Genomic DNA, 18012 nt, shown 5'->3' with positions numbered 1-18012 from the left:
AACTGTACACGCACCCCTGCCTGCTTTTTATGACCATTTATATTTTCATTTTTTCAACTTTTATTTTAGGCTCAGGAGTCCATGCACAGGCTGCTATATAGGTAAATTGCGAGTCACGGGGGTTGGGTGCACAGATTGTTTTGTCACCCAGGTACTAAGCGGAACACCCAATAGGGATAGTTTTTCAGCCGTCACTCTCCCCACCAACCAAGCAGCTAAAATGCAAGGCCTTGTGGGCGGGGCCGGGGTGCTCCCGCCCTTGTCGCTGGCCCAATCACAGTGCGGCGCTCCTCCTGGCCGGTTGCCGATTAGTGGTTGCCATAGCTCCTGGTGTTCGCTTGACAAGATGGTGGCGGCCGGGCGGCAGCCGTCGCGTTTTCGGGTCTGAGTTCTCCCAGGCTTCTAAGCCGGGCACGGTTCTTCAGTGCCAGGCCCGCGAGGCCCAAGGCATGGGCTTCCAGCCGCCAGCCGCTCTTCTTTTGGGGCTTCTCCTTCTGCAGGGCTTTCTGAGGCCGCTGTGGGGGGACTTGGGTGTGTAAGGCGCGGCAGGGACCTCGGTGGGCCGGGGCTGAGGGGATTGGGCGTTAAAGGGCCAGACTTGGATTCCCCCGGGAGCTTCGGGAGTCTGGACCGCCAAAGCAAGCTGCCACACACACCTTGGGCGATGACTCTTGCACTGCTAACCCCTCCCTGTCCCCTTCCTTCCCGCCTAGCTTTCATCCCTCCTTTCATCCGAATGTCTGGCCCTGCGGTCAGGGCGTCCCTGGTCGGAGACACCGAGGGTGTGACCGTGTCCCTGGCGGTGCTGCAGGACGAGGCGGGTAAAGTCCAGCCCTTTTGGGAAGGGTGGGGTTTGGACTGGATCCAGGCTTCCCAAGGAGCCTGGCGAGGTGGCATCCTCTGGGGCCCCTGCCTCTGTCCTCTGCAAAATCGCATGGGAAGAAAAGGGTGGGGGTGCTGCTGTAGGCCAAAGAGGACAGATGGACAGGTTCGAAGAGAGCTTGAAATAATAATGTCTGGCATTCATTGAGCTGTCATTATGTATCATCCCATTTTCCTAGTAAGAACAGTAATTATCTTTTCATGTCCTTTGACCAATGAAGAAACAAGTTCAGAGAGGTTGTCAGCATCCCAGTGTCACGCAGCTTGTAAAGGGCCCAATCCTAGGCTTGTAATGAGAGTCCATCCTAGGCAGTCTGCCTCAAGTGCACCCCCCGAGCTGCTGGGCTGTGCTGCCTTGCAAGCTGATCTTCTCTTTCTTAGGAATATTGCCAGTTCCGACTTGTGGAGTGCTGAGCAATGAAACGGAAGACTGGAGTGTGACTGTGACCCCTGGTGGGGTAAGGACAGAAATAAACTTGCTCTGTAGCCTGTGAAGGGGCCCCCATCCAGGGTTTCTGCAATGCTTTCTTGATTTGACAAGGCATGGCTTTCTTCATATTCAGAACAATCATGGAATTGTGGGCTGTTGAATCTGGTAGACACTTACCCAGCCTACAGGTTCCTTACCCTGGGCTTAGGAGTCCTTAGATGCATTTCAGGGGGTCTGTGAACTCTGTGAAATTGTGTGTAAAGTTCTGTGTGGATGTGCATTTTTCTGATGAGAGGGTCACCAGTTTCCTTCAGATTGTCAAATGGGTGTGTGTTTCCTTCAGATTATTGAATGAGTCTGTGCCTCAAGAAAGCTTTATGCCAGGCGTCATGGCTCATGCCTGTACTCATAGCACTTTGGGAGGTTGAGGCTTGAGCCCAGGAGTTCCAGACCAGCCTGTAACATAGTGAGACCCCATCTCTACACAACAAAAACAAAAATAGCCAAGTGTGGTGGTGCACATCTATAGTCTCAGGTACTTGGAGGGGTGTGGGGAGGCTGAGGCAGGAGGATTATTTGAACCCAGGAGTTCAGGACTGCAGAGATCTAAGATCAGACCACTGCACTTCATCCAGCCTGGGCAACAGAGCAAGAACCTGTCTCTTATTTATTTATTTATTTTTATTTTTATTTTTATAGAGACAGGGTTTCACCATGTTGGCCAGGATGGTCTCGATCTCTTGACCTTGTGATCCTCCCACCTCAGCCTCCCAAACTGCTGGGATTACAGGCGTGAGCCATTGCACCTGGCCGACCCTGTCTCTTAAAAAAAAAAAAAAAAAAAAAGCTGGTCAGGCTGGGTCACCTGTAATCCCAGCACTTTGAGAGGCCGAGGTGTGTAGATCACCTGAGATCAGGAGTTCAAGACCAACCTGGCCAACATGGTGAAACCCTGTCTTTACTAAAAATACAAAAATAAGCTGGGCATGATGACGGGTGCCTTTAATCCCATCTACTTGGGAGGCTGAGGCAGGAGAATCACTTGAACCTGGGAGGCAGAGGTTGCAGTGAGCTGGGATTATACCACTGCACTCCAACCTGGGTGACAAGAGTGAGATGCCATCTCAAAAAAAAACAAAAACAAAAAAAAAAAACACTTCATAACCACTGATCTTGCCCAACCCTGAGCTGATGTGTAAGTATACTCAAACCTGGAGAGATTAAGTATCTTCTAATTAATAAGTGTTTATTGGGCACATAGTATATGCAACATCAATTCTGGAGATAAAAGGACGAGAAAGATGAATTTTGCCAGGAATGAACATGTACATGTCTAAAGTCATTCTGGGATAAACTGAGGTTGGTTTTCATGGACTTTTTTGTGTATTTACTGTCCACTGATAGGATGATAAACTAAAAAGGTATGAGATAAACTGAGTTTATTGATCAGATCTGTGTTTAGCTTTCTCTAAATATCCAAAAAGTTGTTTTTTTTTTTTTTTTGTTTGTTTGTTTGTTTTGAGACAGAGCCTTGCTCTGTCGCCCTAGCTAGGGTGCAGTGGCACGTTCTCAGCTCACTGCAACCTCTGCCTCCCAGATTCATGTGGTTCTCCTGCCTCAACCTCCCAAGTAGCTGGGATTACAGGCACCCACCACCACGCCTGGCTAATTTTTTGTATTTTTAGTAGAGACAAGGTTTTGCCATGCTGGGCAGGCTGGTCTTGAACTCCTGACCTCAGGTGATCTGCCTGCCTTGGCCTCCCAAAGTGCTGGGATTATAGCCGTGAGCCACTGCACCCAGCCTAGAAGTTGTTTGCTTTCCTGTTGAGTAGGAGGCAGGACTTGCATGTTACCGTAGGTTTATGGGGTGGAACTGAAAATAACTATGTCATCGTTGTATACATTTCCCTTTTGTAAAATGAACAGAGGCTGATGTGTGCTTTTATTGTGTTTTCAATTATGTATTTTTATAGACCCTGTTTTGAGTCACTTTAAAAGTAAAGCAATCTTTTTTTTTTTTCAGAAGGTGTTGGAAGTGACAGTAAGGTGGAAGAGAGGTCTGGACTGGTGTTTCTCCAATGAGACAGATTCCTTCTCCGAGTCCCCCTGCATCCTCCAGACCCTTCTGGTTTCAGCATCTCGTCATTCATCCTGTTTAGCACATGTGCTCATTCAGGTGGAAATTTATGCCAACTCTTCTCTGACCCATAATGCCTCAGGCAAGTGAAGTCTTTGACTATCAAAACTTACATGTTAATCCCAGCTACCTGGGAGGAAGAGATAGGAGGATTGCTTGAGCCCAGGAGGTTGAGGCTTCGATGAGCTGTGATAATGTCACTGTATTTCAGCCTGGGTGACAGAGTGAGACCCTGTCTCAAAAAAAAAAAAAAAAAAAAAGAAAACTCAAAAAAACCAGGCTCTGCGCAATGGCTCATTCCTGTAATCCCAGCACTTTGGGAGGCCGAGGTGGGCGGATCACGAGGTCAAGAGATCAAGACCATCCTGGCCAACATAATGAAACCCCATCTGTACTAAAATACAAAAATTAGCCACGTACCTGTAGTCCCAGCTACTTGGGAGGCTGAGGCAGGAGAATTGCTTTAAGCCCAGGGGCAGAGGTTGCAGTGAGCCAAAATCAGGCCACTGCACTTGAGCCTGGTGCCTGGTGAAAGAGTGAGACTCTGTCTCAAACAAACAAACAAACAAACAAAACAACAAAAAGAAACATTTGTGTCAAGCTTGCCTGTTTGATTATAAGTGTATGCCATGCAATTTGTAAGGTGTGCTTAACTCTACTTGAGTCTGTCTTGCCTTTCTAAACTTACTTTTCGTTTGTTTAGTTTTCTTTTAAAATATTTCATTTTGTACTATTAGGATTTATTTGATCTTGCTCTACTGTTTGCATCTTTGTAAGCCACCTTGAATTCATCCTTTTTGGGAGAAGGTGAAATTTGTTTATGTGCATTGATTCTCATGACTCCATTTTTTTTTTTTTTTTTTTTTTTAATGAGACAGAGTCTCTGTTGCCCAGGCTGGAGTGCAATGGAGCGATTTTGGCTCACCTCAACCTCAGCCTCCCGGGTTCAAGAGATTTTCCTGTCTCAGCCTGCCGAGTAGCTGGGACTACAGGCATGTACCACCATACCTGGCTGATTTTTGTATTTTTTTTTTTATTGCATTTTAGGTTTTGGGGTACATGTGATGAACATGCAAGATTGTTGCATAGGTACACACATGGCAGTGTGCTTTGCTGCCTTCCGTCCCCTCACCTGTATCTGTGATTTTTGTATTTTTAGTAGAGATGGGGTTTCACCATATTGGCCAAGCTGGTCTTGAACTTCTGACCTCGTGATCCGGCTGCCTTGATCTCCCAAAGTGCTGGAATTACAGGCGTGAGCCACTGTGCCTGGCCTTCTCATGACTCCATCTTAAGAAGAAGAAAAGAAGGTGGCCAGACATAGTGGCTCCTAGCCTGTAATCCCAGTGCTTTGGGAGGCCAAGACGGGGATTTCTTGAGCCCAGGAGCTTGAGACCAACCTGGGTAACGTAGCAGATACTATCTGTATAAAAAATTTTAAAAAGTTAGCTGGGCATGATGGTACCTACCTGTAGTCCTAGCTACTAGGGAGGTTGTGGTGGGAGGATTGCTTGAGCATAAGAATTTGAGGCTGCAGTGCACCATAATTGTACCACTGCACTCCAGCATGGGTGATAGAGCAAGATCCTGTCTCTTAAAAAAAAAAAGAAAAAGAAAAAAGGAAGAGAAAAACTCATTAATGAGTTTATAGAATACAGAAAAACAGCAGATTTTCAGTGAATGCTTTTGACTTCCTGTTCCCCTTCCAAAGTCAGCCTGCTAATCTATAGAGGTGTGTATTCCCTTAAACACACACACACACACACACACACACACACACACACACAGTAACAACACATGATTCACAATTCTATACTTTCAAAAAATATTATAACAGATTATTCCACATGAACACATGTAGGTTCACCTCATTCTACTGAAGAGCTGCATTGTATTCCATTGTGTGGATAGACTATTGTTTGTTTATTTATTTATTTTTGAGACGGAGTCTTGCTCTGTTGCCCAGGCTGGAGTGCAGTGGCATGATCTTGGCTCACTGCAATCTCTGCCTCCTGGGTTCAAGTGATTCTCTTGCCTCAGCCTCCCAAGTAGCTGGGATTACAGACATGTGCCACCATGCCCAGCTAATTTTTTGTATCTTTAGTAGAGACGGGGTTTCACCTTGTTGACCAGGATGGTCTCGATCTCTCGACCTTGGGATCCACCCGCCTCGGCCTCCCAAAGTGCTGGGATTACAGGGTTGAGCCACCGTGCCCGGCACAGAATAGGGTTTTAGAAGAGGTTTTACAATAGGTGCCATGAGCCACCTATTCCAGAGTACCTTGTGGCTGGGGGTGGTGGTTTATGCCCTATGCCTGTAAAATACTTTGGGAGGCCAAGGTGGGAGGATCACTTGAGCCCAGGAGTTTGAGACCAGCATAGACAACATAGTGAGACCCCGTCTTTACAGAAAATACAGACGTTAGCTGGGCATGATGGTACATGCCTGTGGTCCCAGCTAGTTGGGAGGCTGAGGCGGGAGGATCACCTGAGCCCAGGGAGCTTGAGGCTGCAGCAAGCTGTGATTGTGCCACTGCACACTTCAGCCTGGGCAACAAAGTGAGACCCTGTCTCAAAAAAAAAAAAATCAATCAATTAATAAAGTGCCTTGCTTTTTGATAACACTGGGGGTGAGCCCCTTACCCCCGTAACGAGGTCTGCCATGTGCGCCTTCTCCTTGTTCCGGATACCATTGACATACCATTGATGTTCTGCTCTGTTATAGCATAGAACAGATTGTGAGTTGTTCTTTAGATACTTCAACTATTGTGTCATTAAAGTTAACTGTCACGTGGGTTTTAAACAGATAGTTGCTGCTTAGTTTTCTAACGTGTACCAAATGCAATAGTAAAATTCAGCAGACTGATACTTTTATCTGATAAACGATTGCAGAGAAACCCAAAAAATTACTGTCACTGGATTCCAAGTTAGGAGGCTGAAATGTCATGTAACATATTCCTCTTCAAAGAGGAAAAGAAGTTCAGAAACCATCCTGAAGGGGTGTAGGCGATGGGCCCTGCCGATGTAGACCTCTTTCAGCATTTCTTGGGTCTTTCCCCTTGTCTTCAAGTGTGTTATCCCCAAGTGCCTCTCCCGTCTCTTGAGTTCCTGCATGCTCTCCTGAGCTGCTTTCTCTGGCTTTGTCCCATTCACACCCGTCACCTTCTCCCCTGCACCAGTGTTTCCCCTGTTCATCCGCTCCCTCTGCCTTCCACCTACGGCTGTCCAGTAGCCCCTCTTACCTGTACAAATGTGTGTTTCAGGCTCAGCGCATGCTTCTCTCTGCAAGTCTTCTGACCCCCAGCCTAAGGAACGTGCCCTCCCTGGGTTCCCATGAAAGATCTATTTTGGTGTTTACTGATTTATGGCCACAAAATCTCTTTACCTGTCTCCTCCCTTTGAGAGTGAGAGTCCCTCAGGGAAGCTGCTGTGTCTCACCATATCATCCCTGCGTAACCTACCCCTGTCTCACTGTCTCATCCTTGCATAACCCACCCCATTTCTCACTGTAGGATCCCTGCATAACCCTGCCCCTGTCTCACTGTCTCATCCCTGTATAACCCTGCCCCTGTCTCACTGTCTCATCCCAGCATAACCCCGCCCCTGTCTCACTGTCTCATCCCTGCATAACCCTGCCCCTGTCTCACTGTAGGATCCCTGCGTAACCCTTCCCCTGTCTCACTGTAGGATCCCTACATAACACACCCTGTCTCACTGTCTCATCCTTGCATAACCCACCCCATTTCTCACTGTAGGATCCCTGCATAACCCTGCCCCTGTCTCACTGTCTCATCCCTGTATAACCCTGCCCCTGTCTCACTGTCTCATCCCAGCATAACCCCGCCCCTGTCTCACTGTCTCATCCCTGCATAACCCTGCCCCTGTCTCACTGTAGGATCCCTGCGTAACCCTTCCCCTGTCTCACTGTAGGATCCCTACATAACACACCCTGTCTCACTGTCTCATCCTTGCATAACCAACCCCATTTCTCACTGTAGGATCCCTGCATAACCCTGCCCCTGTCTCACTGTCTCATCCCTGTATAACCCTGCCCCTGTCTCACTGTAGGATCCCTGCATAACACACCCCGTCTCACTGTCTCATACTTGCATAACCAACCCCATTTCTCAGTGTAGGATTCCTGCATAACCCCTGCCCCTGTCTTACTGTCTCATCCCTGCATAACCCCGCCCCTATCTCACTGTCTCATCCCTGCATAACCCCGCCCCTGTCTGACTGTAGGATCCCTGCATAACCCTGCCCCTGTCTCACTGTAGGATCCCTGCATAACCCGCCCCTGTCTCACTGTCTTATTCCTGTATAACCCCACCCCTGTCTCACTGCATCATCCCTGCAAAATCTCACCTCTGTCTCACTGTCTTATCCCTGCATAAACCTGCCCCTGTCTCACTGTAGGATCCCTGCATAACCCCACCCCTATCTCACTATATCATCCCTGCATAACCCTGTCCCTGTCTCACTGTATCATCGCTGCATAAACCTGCCCCTGTCTCACTGTCTCATCCCTACATAACCCTGCCCCTGTCTCACTGTAGGATCCCTGCATAACCCACCCGTCTCACTGTCTTATTCCTGTATAACCCCACCCCTGTCTCACTGCATCATCCCTACAAAATCCCACCTCTGTCTCACTGCATCATCCCTGCAAAATCCCACCTCTGTCTCACTGTCTCATCCCTGCATAAACCTGCCCCTGTCTCACTGTAGGATCCCTGCATAACCCCACCCCTGTCTCACTGTATCATCCCTGCATAACCCCACCCCTGTCTCATTATATCATCGCTGCATAACCCTGCCCCTGTCTCACTGTAGGATCCGTGCCTAACCCGCCCCTGTCTCACTGTAGGATCCCTGCATAACTCCACTCCCATCTCACTGTAGGATCCCTGCATAACCCCACCCCTGTCTCACTGTATCATTGCTGCATAACCCCACCCCTGTCTCACTGTCTCATCCCTGCATAACCCCACCCCTGTCTCACTGTATCATCGCTGCATAACCCCACCCCTGTCTCACTGTATCACCCTGCATAACCCAGCCTCCCCCGTACTCTCGTGGTCATACCACCTTTGTCCCACCTGCACTATTGGGTACCACAGTCATGAGCCATGTCTGGACACTGGACATTTGAGAGGGGATGGGTCTTAATTGAGATGTGCTGTAACTGTCAGATAGCCACCAGTTTTTGAGGACCTTACTGTGAAACAAAGAATGTGAAATAGCTCATTTATAATTTTTTCATTGATTGCCTGTTGCAGTGATATTATTTTGGATATGTTGGGTTTGGTAAAATTATTAAATTAATTTTTATGTTTCTTTTTTCTTTCTTTCTTTTTTTTTTTTTTGGAGACGGGGTCTCGCTGTATCACCTGGCTGGTGTGCAGTGGCATGATCTTGGCTCACTGAAACCTCCCTCCGCCTCCCTGGTTCAAGCGATTCTCCTGCCTCAGCCTCCTGAGTAGCTAAGACTAGAGGCATGCACCACCATGCCCAGCTAATTTTTGTATTTTTAGTATAGATGAAGTTTCCCCATGTTGGCCAGGATGGTCTCGATCTCTTGACCTTGTGATCCACCTGCCTTGGCCTCCCAAAGTGCTGCGATTACAGGTGTGAGCCACCTTGCCTTACCTTTTGTATTTCTTTTTTGAGGTTGAGGGAGAGTCTCACTTTGTTGCCAGGCTGGAGTGCAGTGGTGCGATCTTGGCTCACTGCAACCTCCACCGTCCTGGGTTCAAGTGATTCTCCTGCCTTGGCCTCCCAAGTATCTGGGACTACAGGCGTGTACCACCATACCTGACTAAGTTTTGTGTTTTTATTAGCGATGGGGCTTCATCATGTTGCTCAGGCTAGTCTCGAACTCCTGACCTCAAGTGATCCAGCTACCTTGGTCTCCCAGAGTGCTGGAATTATAAAGATGAGCCTTCAAAAAAGAAACAAACAAACAAACAAACAAACAAACAAAACGGGCCTTCTACAGACTCTTGCCTGTTATCCCAGCTACTCAGGAGGCTGAAGCAGGAGGACTGAGGAGTTCAATACTAACCTGGGCATCATAGTGAGATCCCTATCTGAAAAAAGTAAAATACAATAAAATACAGTTGCCTCCTTTTTACTTAGTTCCTCCATGATCGAAACAGAATTATGGTGTGAGGATCTGAGTTTACAGCATAATAGAGACTTGAAGTCAGGTGTCTGGCTTAATAAATATAATCTTGTGATTGGATGGATTCCACATAAGCTCTCTGATCAATGTCACCATGGCTTCAGTTTTATCTTCCAAGAAGAGGAAATGAATTTTCAGGAGAAAATGCTTAGAATCAGGATGTGTTGTAGCGGGATTGTTCAGAGTATTGAAAAATAAAATCAGTACATTATTATTATTGTTATTATTGAGATGGAGTATCACTCTGTCACTCAGGCTGAAGTACAGTGGCATGCTCTCGGCTCACTGCAACCTCTGCCTCCAGTGTTCAAGCGATTCTCCTGCCTCAGCCTCCTGAGTAGCTGGCCTATAAGTGCACACCACCACGCTCAGCTACTTTTTGTATTTTTGTTAGAGACAGGGTTTCACTATGTTGGCCAGGCTGGTTTCGAACTTGTGACCTCAGGTGATCTACCTGCCTTGGCCTCCCACAGTGCTGGGATTACAGGTGTGAGCCACCCCACCCAGCCTAAAATCAGTATATTGTTTGTATACTAACTTGTGACTCTTAGTCAATTGATTATCTTCCACATCAACAATGACTTTTTTGGTTCATTGTAACTGGCGTGTTTTCTTGTATTTGGGTTTTTGCTGGAGTGGTAGAGGCAGGCCTCAGATATTTTGTGCATTCCTTAATGTAGAATACTTGGTAATGATGATTTACAAAACAAGACAATTCAGCTTTCTTTTGAATGTCAAAAATGTGATAATGCTTTGTCAGAGTGTTTCTTAAGCTGAATTTTTCTGTTGTGTGTACTTTTCAGAGAACGTGACTGTCATTCCTAACCAGGTGTATCAGCCCCTTGGTCCTTGTCCTTGTAATTTAACAGCTGGGGCCTGTGATGTTTGCTGCTGCTGTGACCAGGTACGTTCTTTTGATTATTGGGCACAAAAGTTACACTACCTGTGAGAACACCAGGAGCGCCACCCACAGTTTTTTAAATTTTTTATTTTTTGAGACAGGGTCTTGCTCTGTCACCCAGGCTGGAGTGTGGTGGTGCAATTATGGCTCACTGCAGCCTTGACCTCCCGGGCTCAAACGATCCTCTTACCTTAGCTTCCAGAGTAGCTGGAACCACAGCCATGTACCATCAAACCCAGCTAATTCTTTTGTATCTTTTGTAGAGACGGGTTTTGCCATGATGCCCAGGCTGGTCTCAAATTCCTGGGATCAAGGAGTCCTCCTACCTTTGCCTCCCAAAATGCTGGGATTACAGGTGTGAGCCACCATGCCTTGCCCCAACAGCTTTTTAAGGGATGATCTTCCAAAACTGAGATTATATTTTCTGTTGCAAATTGTTTTCAAATTATTTAAAAAAAATTTTAAATTTTGGCCTGGCATGGTGGCTCACACCTGTAATCCCAGCACTTTGGGAGGCTGAGGTGGGCAGATCACCTGAGGTCGGGAGTTCTAGACCAGCCTGGCCAGCATGGAGAAACCCCGTCTCTACTAAAACTACAAAATTAGCTGGGCGCGGTGGCACATGTCTGTAATCCCAGTGACTCAGGAGGCAAGGCAGGAGAATTGCTTGAATCCAGGAGGCGGAGGTTGTGGTGAGCTGAGATCACCCCATTGTACTCCAGCCTGGACAACAAGAGCAAAACTCTGTCTCAAAAAAAAAAAATTAAGCCAGGCGCGGTGGCTCACGCCTGTAATCCCAGCACTTTGGGAGGCTGAGGCGGGTGGATCACAAGGTCAAGAGATCGAGACCATCCTGGTCAACATGATGAAACTCCGTCTCTACTAAAAATACAAAAATTAGCTGGGCATGGTGGTGCGTGCCTGTAATCCCAGCTACTCGGGAGGTTGAGGCAGGAGAATTGCCTGAACCCAGGAAGCGGAGGTTGCGGTGAGCTGAGATCGCGCCATTGCACTCCAGCCTGGGTAACAAGAGCGAAACTCCGTCTCAAAAAAAGAAAAAAAAATTAAAATTTTTTTTCTTTTACGCTTACAGCAGGTACAATATATAAATTGAGTATTTTTCTCAAACTCCCGACTTCAAGTGATCCACCTGCCTTGGCCTCCCAAAGTGCTGGGATTACAGGCATGAGCCACTGTACCCAGCCCCAAGTAATTTCTTGATGACATTAATTGGGTCCTGTTACAATCTCTCGAGGGCCTGGCAATCCTTGTGGAATATGGAATGTTTCCCCTCACTCTAAATGTCTGGAGGCTTTTCTGGGCTAAGGGTTTGCATAGTGATGACAGTTAAGAAAGGAGGTTTACTCTGGTTTTGTCTTCATTTAGGCTCTGTTCTGTACTATCTTTTCTTCTTTTGTTTTATCAGGAATATCTCATGTCCCAAGTAAAACTGTGGTTCCCTTGAATGCCTGAAGTTTCTTATTTGGGGAATTGACAAAAGAAATTGTAGAGCTATTTTACTTTTTATGGGCACAAGACACTTTAGATGAGACAGAGATTATAGGTTTTCTTGCTTACTCGGTAACGTCCTGCTGGCCGTAAAGAGTGAGCATTCATCGGGCTTGCCAGGAGATCCTCACCGCGGCCACAGCCCCTGCCTTTGTGTTTGCCTTCAAGGAATGCTCATCTAACTTAACAGAGCTGTTCAGACGGTCCTGCTTCACCGGCGTGTTTGGAGGAGATGTCAATCCTCCTTTTGATCAGCTCTGCTCTGCTGAGACAACGCACGCTGTCCCGGACTGGTTTCCCTTTCTGTGTGTGCAGTCGCCCTTGGCCAACACGCCCTTCCTTGGTTACTTCTATCACGGTGCCGTGTAAGTGTCTGAGCAGCCGCCTGGGATAGGGCACTGTTCCCCCACCCTGGTGGGGCCATACTCTAGTAGGCCCTATAATGCGGTCTCGTTTTTCCCAACCCCTCTTCAGAGGTTGTGCCTAAAGGATTCAATTCTGGATTTCAGCTAGCCAATTTATTTTGCGTTATTTGAAAGAATTGGACCTCATTGAAAATAAATTGATTGACACTGGAAACAGCTCATGGTGCTTTTTTTTTTTTTTTTTTTTTTTTTTTTTTGAGACGGAGTCTCGCTCTGTTGCCCAGGCTGGAGTGGCACGATCTTGGCTCACTGTAGCCTCCGCCTCCTGGATTTAGGGGATTCTCCTGTCTCAGCCTCCCAAGTAGTGGAGACTACAGGTACACACCACCCCACCTGGCTAACTTTTGTATTTTTAGTAGAGACGGGGTTTCACCGTGTTAGCCAGGATGGTCTCTATCTCCTGACCTTGTGATCCGCCTGCCTTGGCCTCCCAAAGTTCTGGGATTACAGGTGTGAGCCATCACACCTGGCCTTTTTTTGAGATGGAGTCTTGCTCTTGTTGTCCAGGCTGGAGTGCAATGGCACGATCTCGGCTCACCACAACCTCTGCCTCTCAGATTCAAGCGATTCTCCTGCCTCAGCCTCCCAAGTAGCTGGGATTACAGGCATGCGCCACCACGCCTGGCTTATTTTGTATTTTTAGTAGAGAGAGGGTTTCTTCATGTTGGTCAGGCTGGTCTTGAACTCCTGACCTCAGGTGATTCACCTGTCTCAGCCTCCCAAAGTGCCAGGATTATAGGTGTGAGCCACCGCGCCCGGCCTCATGGTGCTTTTCTAGGGGAGGTGAAGGAGTAGTTGCTCGTGGGGGATTTTAATTTCCTGTATTTTATAGTTTGGTATTGTTAAAAATTTTTCTGTGAGTTTTGTAATTAAAAAAGTAAAGAGGCTAGGCACAGTGGGTCACATCTGTAATCCCAGCACTTTGGGATGCCTAGGCAGGCAGATCACCTGAGGTTGGGAGTTCAAGACCAGCCTGGGTACATGGTGAAACCCCATCTCTACTAAAAATACAAAAAATTAGCCTGGGTGTGGTGGCGGGAGCCCGTAATCCCAGCTACTCAGGAGACTGAAGAATGAGAATTGCTTGAACCTGGGAGGTGGAGGTAGCAGTGAACAAAGATTGTGCCACTGCACTGCAGCCTGTGTGACAGAGTGAGACTCTGTCTCAGAAAAAAAGTAAAGAACAACATTAAGGAAGAATTGTGTTTTTGCAGATAACTGACACTATGCAGCGTTTCTTATTGATTTTCAGCTCCCCCAAACAGGACTCTTCTTTTGAAGTGTATGTGCACACTGATCCAAAAGACTTTGCAGACTTTGGTTACAAACAAGGAGATCCAATTATGACTGTAAAGAAGGCATATTTCACTATCCCGCAGGTAATCCCGGCAGTGTTCATACGCTAGAGCCTTCTCTTATTTTTCCTGTCCTATTATTGTTAATTTAAGTCATATTTCTCTTTAAAATCTCTCTTTTTTCTTTCTTTTTTTTATTTTAACATTCTTGGAGTATATAAAATCTCTTTTTAAGTTACTTATTTTTCTCTTTTGTACCTTTTAGGGTCTTAACTATTTATGTTCTCCAGATTAATAAAACGTCATTCTTAAATTAATCACTGTCTGCTTAAAACTTAGAGTGAACTTACAAAATGAAACCAAAAAGTTTTCTATAAGTTTCCATGGAAGTACCTATCATTTTTTCTTTTTCTTTTTCTTTTTAAGATGGGGTTTCACCATGATGGCCAGGCTGGTCTTGAACTCCTAACCTCAGGTGATCCACCCACCTCGGCCTCCCAAAGTGCTAGGATTACAGGCGTGAGCCACCGCGCCTGGCCTTTTCCTTTTTTTTTTAAGTTAAAAACTTTTTTTTGGTTTGAGACATAGTCTTGCTCTATGACCTAGGGTAGAGTGCACTGGCGTGATCTTGACTCCCTACAGCCTTGACCTCCCGCATTCGAGTGATCCTCCCTACCGCAGCCTTCCAAGTAGCTGAGACGACAGGCGTGCGTCACCATTCATGGATAACTTTTTTGTACAAATGGGGTTTTTCCATGTTGTCCAGGCTGGTCTCTAACTCCTGGTCTAAAGTGATTTGCTCACTTTGGCCTCCCATCATGCTAGGATTACAGCATGAGCCACCACACCCAGCCAAAAATTTTTTTTGTAAAGATGGGGGTTTCACTGTGTTGCCCAGGCCTCGAAATCCTTCTGCCTTGGCCTCCCAGTATGTTGAGATTACAGCGTGAGCCTCAGTGCCTGGCTAGAAGTAACTATCATTCTTTATTTCTTTTTTAAAAAAACATTTATTTTACGTTCAGGGGTACATGTGCAGGTTTGTTATATAGGTGAACTTGTGTCGTGGGGTTTTGTTGTGCAGATTATTTTGTCACTCAAGCCAAGTACCCAATATATTTTTTTTCTGATCCTCTCCCTCCTCCCACCTACTACCCTCAAGTAAGCTCCAGTATAAAAAACAATGGTTAGATAAATACATCATTTTATTTGTCATTGAGGTTCTGAAAAACATTTTAAGGCTCTAAGGTTTTTTTTTTTGTTTGTTTGTTTTTTTTTTTTTTTTTTTGAGACAGAGTTTCACTCTTGTTACTCAGGCTGGAGTGCAATGGCGCGATCTCGGCTCACTGCAACCTCCACCTACTGGGTTCAGGCAATTCTCCTGCCTCAGCCTCCTGAGTAGCTGGGATTACAGGCACCTGCCACCATGCCCAGCTAATTTTTTTGTATTTTTAGTAGAGACGGGGTTTCACCATGTTGACTAGGATGGTCTTGATCTCTTCACTTCGTTATCCACCTGCCTCGGCCTCCCAAAGTGCTGGGATTACAGGCTTGAGCCACCATGCCTGGCCCTGAAATCTTTGTTAAGTTCAACATTATGAGGAGTGATATTTGTGGGAAGAAAGTGTGGAAAGTGAAACAGTTTTTCTTTCCTGTTCATATGCATCCATTTTTATGGTATTAAACTCTGGTGGTGATGAGGGAGAGAACATGAGGTTGAGTGTAATCATGTCTCTGCAAAGTAAACAGAACAGGACAAGGGATTTTCTTTTTCTTTCTTTCTTTTTTTGGACACATAGTCTCGTTCTGTCCCCCAAACTGGAGTACAGTGGCATGATCTCGGCTCACTGCAACCTCTGCCTCCCTGGTTCAAGTAATTCGCCTGCCTCAGCCTCCCAAGTAGCTGGAACTACAGGCGTGTGCCACCATGCCAGGCTAATTTTTTGTATTTTTGGTACAGACGGGGTTTCACTGTGTTAGCCAGGATGGTTTCAATCTCCTGACCTTGTGATCCACCCTCCTTGGCCTCCCAAAGTGCTGGGACTACAGGTGTGAGCCACCGCATCCGGCCTCTTTGTTTTTATTAGATAATATTTGCTGTGACTCCACAACCAATGGCTTCCAGACCTTGATGGGCAAATCAGTTGGATGTTTTGCTAAAGCTGGTCAACTAATCAGTGAACTTGCCATTGCTGAAACCAGACCAGCAACGGGAGCAGGCTGCAGAAAGAACAATTTTAAGGGACGCTGATGTGTTTTGTATGTTTAGGAGAGAGACCGTAAATCTGTTGGCTTTGCCCTTCACCCTCAGGTGTCCCTGGCTGGGCAGTGTATACAGGATGCTCCAGTGGCATTTCTTCACAATTTTGATGTTAAATGCGTTACTAATTTGGAAGCATACCAAGAACGAGATGGTATTATCAATGCGAAGATCAAGAATGTTGCCTTAGGAGGTATGTTATATTTCTTTGAAAAAAAAAACAGACCCAAGCATGAAGATAAACTATGGTCTCATGAGAGTATAAATCATTTTTACTGGTTCAACTTCAAATAATATTTTAACTGCCAATTGTTTAGTTCTGTAAGACAGCATGTTGCATATTAAATATTTTGAAATTGAAGTAAAATTCAAATAACATAAAATTAACCTTTTTGTTTGATTTGAGACGGAGTCTTGCTCCATCTTGCAGGCTGGAGTGCAGTGGCACAATCTTGGCTCACTGCATCCTCTGCCTCCTGAATCCAAGTGGTTCTTCTGCCTCAGCCTCCCGAGTAGCTGGGACTACAGGTGCCTGCCACCATGCCTGGGTAATTTTTGTATTTTTATTATAGATGGCGTTTCACCATGTTGGTCAGGCTGGTCTTGAACTCCTGACCTCAGGTGATCCGCCCTCCTAGGCCTCCCAAAGTGCTGGGATTACAGATGTGAGCCACTGTGCCCCACCAGAACGAACCATTTTAAAGTGTACAATTCAGTGACATTTAGGACCTTCCACACTTACGGCTTTATAGTTCCAGAACATTCCATCATCTCAGAAGGGCATCTGTACCCATTAGCAGTCACTCCCCACCCCTCTACCTCAGCCCCTGCAGCCACCAATCTGCTTTCTGTCTGCATGGATTGCTTATTCTGGATGTTTCCTAGAAATAGAAGCAACATATGTGGCCTTTAGTGTCTGGCTTCTTCACTTAGCATGGTGTTTCGTGGCTCATCAATGTTCTGGCATGTGTCAGCACTTTGCTCCTTTTTATGGCTGAGTCATAGTCCATCCTATGGACAGACCACATTGTGTTTGTCCGTTCATCAGTTGACGGGCATGTGAGTTGTCTTAATATCTTGACTGTTGTGAAGAGCACTGCTATGAACACTCGTGTACAAGTTTTTGCGTAGATGTGTGTTTTCATTTCTTTTGGGTAGATACCTAGGAGTGGAACTGACACGTCATGCTAATATGACTTCTTGAGGACCCACCAAATTGTTCTCTACAATGTCTGCACCATTTTGTACTGCCACCAGCAGTGAACTGCGTATTTGTTTTTACGTCACGGTCACCCTGTTTTATGTTTGTTTGTTTATTGTGGATTTTCCCCTTCAGTTATAATTAGATTCAAAGAGGACTGGGACTCCTCTCTGGTGGTTATTGGGGAGTGGGGAGAGTTTTGCAGTTGGCAGCCTGGGCAGGTTTATTTCCATTGTTTGCTTGATGAGCTCTACTTTGCCTGAGTAAGTATGATCGGGGTAGGCCATGTTACTCCTGTGGAAGTTAATTTATGTCTCTCTTAGGCATAGTTACACCAAAAGTCGTCTATGAGGAAGCAACTGACCTAGACAAATTCATCACCAGGACAGGTATTTAATATTACACTTTGAGATCATTTCTTCAGAAACAGGTGTGTCATTTCTTACAAGTAATATATAGCCCCATAGTGCATATTTTTATTAGTCATTTAAAAAGGTTCACAATAGTTAGGAGACAATGCCAGGAGCATTTCATTTGCTCCTCGTTCTGTCTTGCTGGGTTTTAGAGTACCCTCTGGCCTGTTCCTCTACAGTCCTGGCTTTTGTGAATTCCACCATTCCTACTAGTTCCAGCTTCCATGAACCTTTTCTTAAATGTTAGTTAAGGAATTCTTTAGGACACAGCATGTTCACCTTTTGCTTTCTTTCCTTTTTTTTTTTTTTTTTTTTTTTAGATAATTAAACTTTGCAATTGTGATACAGCCAAATAAGTTATGTAGAGTTTGGCTGATT

The 18012-nt window shown here is 46.0% G+C and overlaps 1 protein-coding gene across 2 annotated transcripts in view; it reads left to right on the top strand.

The window, feature by feature from the left end:
* The first annotated feature begins 309 nt into the window (after positions 1–309).
* Positions 310–18012, top strand: part of TCTN2 (tectonic family member 2) — a 36443-nt gene continuing 18740 nt past the window's right edge. Inside the window, exons 1-9 of one of the 2 annotated variants that reach the window (XM_039471922.2) lie at positions 310–531; positions 714–821; positions 1264–1340; positions 3339–3531; positions 10437–10537; positions 12212–12408; positions 13721–13847; positions 16072–16213; positions 17545–17610. In XM_039471922.2, coding sequence (XP_039327856.1) covers positions 450–531; positions 714–821; positions 1264–1340; positions 3339–3531; positions 10437–10537; positions 12212–12408; positions 13721–13847; positions 16072–16213; positions 17545–17610 — 1093 coding nt within the window. In that variant the 5' untranslated portion in view covers positions 310–449. Of the gene's footprint in view, positions 532–713; positions 822–1263; positions 1341–3335; positions 3532–10436; positions 10538–12211; positions 12409–13720; positions 13848–16071; positions 16214–17544; positions 17611–18012 lie in introns of both variants that reach the window. The other variant, XM_039471921.2, reaches the window with a different exon arrangement.

This window comes from Saimiri boliviensis, chromosome 7 (assembly GCF_048565385.1).
Source record: "Saimiri boliviensis isolate mSaiBol1 chromosome 7, mSaiBol1.pri, whole genome shotgun sequence".
NCBI classification, from domain to species: Eukaryota; Metazoa; Chordata; class Mammalia; order Primates; family Cebidae; genus Saimiri; species Saimiri boliviensis.
The sequence above is the reverse complement of the archived record's forward strand: the minus strand, read 5'-3'. Positions and strand labels throughout refer to the sequence as shown.